The sequence below is a fragment of the Cynara cardunculus genome (genome assembly GCF_001531365.2).
Source record: "Cynara cardunculus var. scolymus isolate 2C chromosome LG 1, CcrdV1, whole genome shotgun sequence".
NCBI lineage: Eukaryota > Viridiplantae > Streptophyta > Magnoliopsida > Asterales > Asteraceae > Cynara > Cynara cardunculus.
This window is the reverse complement of record NC_037528.1, coordinates 10256748-10265012: the sequence shown is the minus strand read 5'-3', so window position 1 is coordinate 10265012 and position 8265 is coordinate 10256748. Positions and strand designations below refer to the sequence as shown.

General features: G+C 29.6%; 1 protein-coding gene across 2 annotated transcripts; it reads left to right on the top strand.

The window, feature by feature from the left end:
* LOC112520866 (UDP-xylose transporter 1-like) lies at positions 1-4203 on the top strand. 2 transcript variants are annotated; one of them, XM_025129486.1, is made up of 9 exons: positions 1-99; positions 254-304; positions 672-802; positions 1379-1563; positions 1647-1714; positions 1815-1947; positions 2106-2267; positions 2450-2722; positions 4016-4203. In XM_025129486.1, exons 3-9 carry the CDS (start codon positions 682-684, stop codon positions 4100-4102), a joined length of 1029 nt encoding a protein of 342 aa, XP_024985254.1. In that variant the 5' UTR covers positions 1-99; positions 254-304; positions 672-681; the 3' UTR covers positions 4103-4203. The 2 variants fall into 2 exon arrangements, with proteins under 2 accessions (XP_024985254.1, XP_024985262.1); XM_025129494.1 differs by having other exon boundaries at positions 15-99; positions 682-802.
* The last annotated feature ends 4062 nt before the right edge of the window (positions 4204-8265 follow it).

Here is an 8265-nt window from a genome sequence, read left to right as displayed (position 1 = left end):
ACCATTCTGGTTCCTTTTCAGATCAGCTGCCGGAAAACGTAATCCGCCGTCAAAACCTGCTTAACCGCCTCTTGCTTCTCAAATCCTATCGCTTCCAAGGTCTGATTCACTGCTTCTACTTTTCAATCATCGACATCATATGTTTGTGAATATAAATTATATGTAATACGTGCTGATTTTGGTGTTGTTGTCTAGTTCATGTGTACTATCTTTGAAGTTGATCGAAGTTGTTATTGCGTTTCAAAATTTGTAGGTGCTATCATTTAAGTCTCTCGGATTGTACACCATTTCCGACGTCAATTAGGTAAGTTATAAGCTTACTCGATTTTAAGTTAGTAGTAATATTGATTAAATTTCCTTTGTATTTAAGTTTGTTTCTAGTAGAATATAATGCGTCAAAAGTTGACGAAATGAATTGATTAATAGTTGCAAATCAGTATTAGCCTCATGATGGATTATTGATTCTACTCTGCATTTTTAAGTAATTACTGTGTGTACATTTTTGCTAATTCTATCAAAAGTTTTCTGACTTTTCACGTCTTTATTCTACACGTACATGTGTTGTTTATGGAGTCATGAAAGAGAATTCGTGTATGTTTTCAATCAAACGACAAGCGAATCAAGTATTTGTATTTAAATGTTGTTTTCTAATTTCATTTTTCTCATGGAAGGAAAAAGAAGATGGGAGAATTGACAGGTTACCAATTGGGGGTTATTGGAGCATTGTTTCTATCTGTGGCATCATCTGTATCCATTGTTATCTGCAACAAGGCCTTGATGAGTAATCTTGGTTTTCCTTTTGGTAAATTTTCTGTCTACCTTCCCTGTTTACTTGCATGTCAAGTAACCATTTCGTGTATTAATTATACACAAATTTAACCAAATTTTAAATGGTTAAAATGGACAAAAGAATCATTAATCCTCTTACTCAATGACCGGTGGTTAGGACATTATTGTCATTGAGAACAACTTAATCAAAGCCTTTCCTTCATCTCACTTCTAATATTACCTAATTATTTGCTTGATAAAAGATATACCTTGAATTTGTAATATATTTGCACTACTTATCGTACTTTATGCCTGAATGGTGGTACCCTTTGGATGGATAAACAAGCTCTTGCTTAATCCTAGGCAAAATCTTAAGTAATGCCTAATGATGTTATGCTGCTACTTATTTAGATCATTCAACGTTTCACATTCTCTTATATGATGTGAGAGGAAAAGAAAATTCTTGATGCAAATGGATTAAACCTGCAAAATAAATAATCAATAATGAAAGTTAATAGTGTAAAACAATGGTTTGTGTACAGTGATCATATTGTTGTTCAACCAATGACTCTGCACACTAAACTAAGGTTGTTTTCTTTTGCCTTTGAAGCTACAACGTTGACTAGTTGGCATCTGATGGTAACATATTGCACGCTTCATGTGGCTCATCGTTTGAATTTCTTTGAGAACAAGAGCATTGATATGAAGACTGTGATCCTGTTTGGCATTCTAAATGGTATATCAATTGGTTTTCTTAACTTGAGCCTTGGCTTTAACTCCATTGGCTTTTATCAGGTTTGTCTTTCTTCATTCAAGTATATAAATTTACCTAAAAATCTACATTTCTAACTTATAATCTTGTGATGTTTGTTTCACAGATGACCAAACTTGCAATCATACCTTTCACTGTCCTCTTGGAAACTCTTTTCTTGAAAAAACAGTTCAGGTAAATGAAAATGTTTCGCTGTATTTAGTAGTTCTGTTTTAACTCATATTTCTCAGCGTACCAAGTAACAACCTCATTTCTGATCCATGACAAATTGCAGCCAGAAAATAAAGCTCTCTCTTTTCCTCTTACTTGTTGGAGTTGGCATAGCATCAGTGACAGATCTTCAGCTCAATTTTGTTGGCACAGTTCTCTCAATTCTAGCTATCATGACCACCTGTGTTGGACAAATTGTATCCTCCCACTTTCTTAATTGTTTTTTCTTCAATCACTTGATTCAGTTTCTTGATTTTTACACTGGATAAGTTGTTTTATCCCACAAAAATGCTAGAAGATTGAAGTAATTTAAAATTATCTCATTGTTATTCTTAACCAAGTATTGAAATTTTAGCTGACGAACACAATTCAGAAGAGACTAAATGTGTCATCAACTCAGCTGCTGTATCAATCAGCCCCATTTCAAGCAGCTATTCTGTTTGTCACAGGCCCTATGGTGGATCAGTACCTCACCAAGCAAAATGTTTTTGCTTACAAATATTCACCTCTTGTTTTGGTATTCCTCCATTACCTGAATATCGAATACTCAGCTTATACTTACTCTTATGTAAACTATCATGAATGATTTCCACTTTATAGTGCCCATCATGCATTGCAAGTTGAAAATTAACTATTCTTTGTGGATTGCTTTTCTGCCTACATATCATGAGATGTGATGATATATTAATAATGTTGCAGGGGTTCATAATTCTATCGTGTGTGATTGCGGTTTCTGTGAATTTTAGTACATTTTTGGTGATTGGGAAAACATCACCAGTTACATACCAAGTGCTAGGCCATCTCAAGACATGTCTGGTTCTTGGATTTGGGTATACTTTGCTACATGACCCTTTCACAGAGAGGAACATCATCGGAATACTTGTTGCCATTGTGGGAATGGGCTTATATTCTTACTTTTGTACCCATGAAAACAAAAAGAAACAAATGGTTGATCTCTCTCCTGGTTCTCAGGTACCTCTCTCTCTCTCTCTCTTGAGTCTTGACAAATTATCACACATTTAAGTTGTAGTTGTATGATACACACAACATATATGGACTGCAATTCCTTAGCATATAATTCTTTGGGGGTAGCTCAACCGCTAAATCCTTTGGATTTGGTTACTGGTTCAGGATTCCATCGAATTAGTTGAAGTGATGCCCAAAGACCCACGGTTATAGAAAAAGTAATCTTTTAAGACGTGTATATTAAGTGTTGTATGGGTTCACTTACACCTGTATCCTGCATTTGTTTAACCAACTTAAATATCGAAGGTAAGAAGTGAAGGTTTATATGTGAATCACTAGAAATATCTATTTAAAGATGCATATGTGAACCTATATGAATAATCTGTAATGGTGGTACACATATGCATTTTCTAATAGATTTTCTCAATGGATTCACACACACACACACACACACATATATATATATATATGAACCTTCCATTAACATATCATTTTTACCTTCTCACGATATTTAGCCTTCTTATTTACACTCGCCCCTAGCTACAGGTGTGGGTTCCGTTAGGAACCTAAAATTGATTAGGAACCAAGGGACCGCCAAGAACACGACAAGTGACATATTCATTAGGAAATATAGACATGTTATTCATCATGAATATGTGATTCATCATGAATAGCACGTCCATATTCATCACACACATAGATGATGAATAACATCTTCATATTCACAATAAATATGTTATTCTTGATGAATCTCTATTCTGAAAAGAGACATGGTGGATTGTGGACGGCTACCGGGTTCTTAATCAATATTGGGTTCTTAACCGAAACCTCTCATTAGCTACACCATATACATACATAAACACTTCTGAGGTCTACAGCACATGTGCATGTAAGAGTGTTATATGAGCCCAGTTACATATATATCAATCATAGAACCTTTTAATTAATTGATTGACGTCGATCTCTTGTGGTTTTAATATATATACCCCCTCTTGAGAAAAAGAAATATCGTATGATTCATAATAGCAACGTTATACTAGCGACATATGTAATGTACCCCCTCTTGAGAAAAAGAAATCGTATGACTTATATGATTCATAATATCTATATTATACCGACAACATATTTGGGTCCACAATACACGATGTGAGTCTTCTATGAGTACACCTTAAGTTTTCAATTAAAAAGCTGTTACATTTTCCTGCATTTTGCCTTTCTTTTTAAATCCCTTTTTTTGTCCAGATGCAACAATATAAGAGAATTAAATATTGATTGGATTGTTTTTTCTATAATTTTCAGATTAAAGATAAGGACAGTAATTCACCTCTGTTGGAAAAGGAAAACCATTTCGAAGTGAAGAAAGCAACCAAAGACTCCCTTGTTTAAGCTAAAGCGATTGCTAGGGTTTTTTTTTTTTTTATTGTGTTTATATTTCCTTTTATCATGTAATTCAATCGAGTATAATCAAAATTTTGATTCTTTTAAATAAATCCAAAAACCCGCCACATTTGACTTCCTTTATTGTGTTGTAGCTAGTTTTGTATTATTAACATCGTGACAAGATTAAGAGGTTGTTTTGTTCAGGTTAATGAATGAAAATGACAAGAAAATGAGTTTATTGTATTATGTAGTACAAAACAGTTTTTTTTTAATCACATTAAATACTGTTTAATACCTCTAAACAAACAGTCCCTAAATATTATGAGAAGGTAAGAGGGAAGGTACCAAAGGGTCTTTGGCCTAGCGGTATGTGAATTTTTGGTCTACTAGGAGGTCAGGAGTTCAAACCTCACCAAATATGAGGAGGGTGTGTGAGTTTATTTATTTTATTTGTCGTATATAAATAATATATACTTAAAAAAAAAGGGATTGTTTGTATGTGAATCATGAAAAATATTATTTGGAGATGCATATATAAATCGACGTTACAAATTATTATATGTGTTCACATATGCATTTTTCAAATTGATTTTTTCAATAATTGTCTTAACTTTTCTTTCTTACCTTTTCACAACATTTAGTCTTATTATTTCAACTTGTCGGTAAACGGTATATATATATAGAAAAACATCGTTTTCATACATTCTTCAATAGGTGAGTAACTTAAGGTTCCGCTAAACGTTTCTCTTTGTAACTTTAGGTTATTTATTACCGTAACGTTATCTCTTAATTACAATGCATAATATAAATATAAATTATTAAAAAGATTTAAATTAATTTATCCAAACACACAACACTACATTATGGCCATACTTTTCTCTTGCAATAAATCCAAAATCATTCGTGGGCTACCAAAGGGTGATCATAGGGGTATATGTTGCCCTAAACTTGCCACGACCATGACATTCTATTTCTCATTAATCATATGTTCCAACTACCATTTTATTATTTATGAGACCATGAAATAAATTGTGTTGAAAATCAATATCATTTTTCAAAACCACATATGATTTATAATGGTTCTTGTATTAATGACACCCAAAAACATATGCTTTATTTTTGTCGTATAGAAACTATTATAATTGATATTAGTTCTTTAAATTAAAATACTGAGAGTAATTTGATATTTCAGATATTATGTGAAGTTAAACTTGTATGTTCAAATCTGTAAATGTTACTGTGTAATTTACAATATCAGTTATGTTTGACATAACTCAAAAATCCATATGTCAATTATTTAGTACTAGAAGAGTACTTGCACAATGCAACGAGATAAATCTCGATTTTAATATTTCGTTTTAAAATAGTCTCCGTCGATATTATAATACGATTTTATGTGGTACTTAAAAAACGATAATGTTTTTATTTTTTGAATAAAATATAATTTGAAGGTATCATAAAATTTTGAAAAAAAAATGTATCGATTTTAGTATCGGATTAAGTATTTAAAATTTGTTTTTTTTTTTGTGTAATTTTTTTAATTCAATTTTTTATTATAATTTAATTTAGATTTAATAATGAAGTCATTTATTTTTGATTTAATAATATTATTTTTTTCTTAAAGATAAGAATTAATATTTTGTTATAACTCAATGGTTATCCTAATTATATTTTAGANTGTGTAATTTTTTTAATTCAATTTTTTATTATAATTTAATTTAGATTTAATAATGAAGTCATTTATTTTTGATTTAATAATATAATTTTTTATAAAAATAATAATTAATATTTTGTTAGAATCCAATGGTTATCTTAAATATATTTTGGATTTTTTGTATTTAAAATGAGATACATATTCAGTATTTGATTATGTTTATCTGCAGTTAGTTACACGAACTCAAACATGGAGCTAAATTGTACATATGCACAATTTACTTGTAATCTTGAATTTTAAGTAATATGCATCAATAAACAGTACTTAATGCATAAATAATGGTTTTTAAGAGTTTTTTTTAAATGCTTTATAATATAGTATAGATTATTGATTTTGATATTATGTTCTTTCCATCCTAAAAAAGGCCACTTTAAAATCATGAAGAACTTTAGCATAAATTTTGTACAATTCTTTTTCATATGATTATATGCAAAATAACTAATAACTCTTATCTTGTATGCACAAGAGGTGAAGGGTAATTTATGTAAATTTTAATAGTACTTTGTGAAACGTATCATTTTTAAGATAAAAATAACTGTAACAAAACGGTTCTTTTGAAGAAACAGTACAAATTAATTATCGAATTTATGGATGTGCATATCGTATTGAAACATTTGGTAAAGTTATTTTTGGTGAAAGTGACTTCTTTAAATCAAATGAGAAGTTGTGTGTACGAACACGTCTTTCTTCTATTTGTAAAAACAAAAACCCTGATCAAAGTAGCTATTAAAATACAATGAGCTGTAATTCATTATGTTGAATAAGGTGTATTAAAGTACAATTGCTAATTAAGCGTTTATATCATTTTAAGTTTAATAATGAGTTCAAGTATCTTCTAAGCACTCGTGCAAACGATTCCCTTTTGTTGTTTCTAAAGAGAAATGTGTTAAGTACTAAATTACTCATAGATGGAACGATCTGTGAAGTGCTTAACGGCATGTATCACGATTACCTGCAATCGATTAAAACATGTTTCCTTTATTTAAAGTTGTAATGTTTTATTTGAAATATGTAAAGATTGATGTGAAGGTTCATAAAAAGGTTTTAGACTATAAAACAAATACACTTGATGAATATTTTAAATTAGTGTCTTAAATAAAAGAAATCATGTGTAATAATACATGACACTTGTGTATTTGTGGATAATGTCCAGAATGGTTACCACGGGTTCCTCAGTTTTTCATCTTGACGGTATGCACAAGTACATACAAGTAATTGAAGTTGGTTCTTGGTTTTTATGCATGTGTGTTATGCACATGTGCATATCTCGGACAAATTGCTTACAAATTACTTATATGTACATGTGCATACTGTTCAGATGAACGGTGACCAGGGTGTTCGTTAGTTTTTCATTTTTTTGCAGTTTTTTCGTGAACCTGACAATAGCGAGAGAGAGAGAGAGAGAGAGAGAGAGAGAGAAAGATTCAAACGAGAACGGTTAACAATTAAAAGAACAAGAAAATGGTTAAATCAAGTGTAAAATCACATGTGATTCGACTATTTTACTATTGTTTTTATTTTATTACTGTTTTTGTATGAATCTGTCTCTATATACAGTAGATATTAAATGATGCAACAGAGAATTTATGAAAGTGTGGACAATAAATTGAAGTAATAATGGGTTGGATAGGGCGTTGGTTGTTGATCGTTGCATCCTGTCCCTTCTTCTTGTATGATATACGCATTCAATGCATTATCATCGACTTAACAATTTGGAAAAAGGTTAAAGAAAAACCGCTTTAATTTGAACATTGCAAATACTAACAAATAATTAATTTTTTTAATTATAATTTATAATTTTATCGTAAACTAATGTGATTTTACATTAATGTCAAAAAAATAAAAGCAAACGAGTTTTGAACTTGTATGACTTTGTACGTGAATATATATTAGAAGAATACTCGTGCAATGCAGCGAAACACATCTTGATTTTAATGTTCTATTTTATTATTTGTTTATGTCGATGTTATAATATGATTTTATGTGTTTTTAAGAAAACAATAATGATTTTATTTTTGAACAAAATATAAATTTGAATATATCATAAAAAATTTGAAAAAAAATAATATATATCAATGTTAATATTAAATCAACTATTTAAAAGTTCTCATTTTTTATGTAATTTCTTTAATTTATTTTTTATTATAATTTAATTTAAGTTTAATAATGAAATAATTTATTCTTGATTTAATATTATAAATTTTATAAAGATAATAATTAAGTATATAGTTAGAATTCAATGATTATCCTGATTATATTTTAGATTTTTTATATTTAAAATGAACATGTAAATATGATTTCGTACGTGAATATATATACACACACATACATATATATATATATATGTGTATATAAATAATAATTGATACGAAAGACATTGGTAAAAAATTAACAAAGAAAAGATAGAAATATATCAGTGTATTGTTTTAGTAATTAATAATATGTATGAATTTAT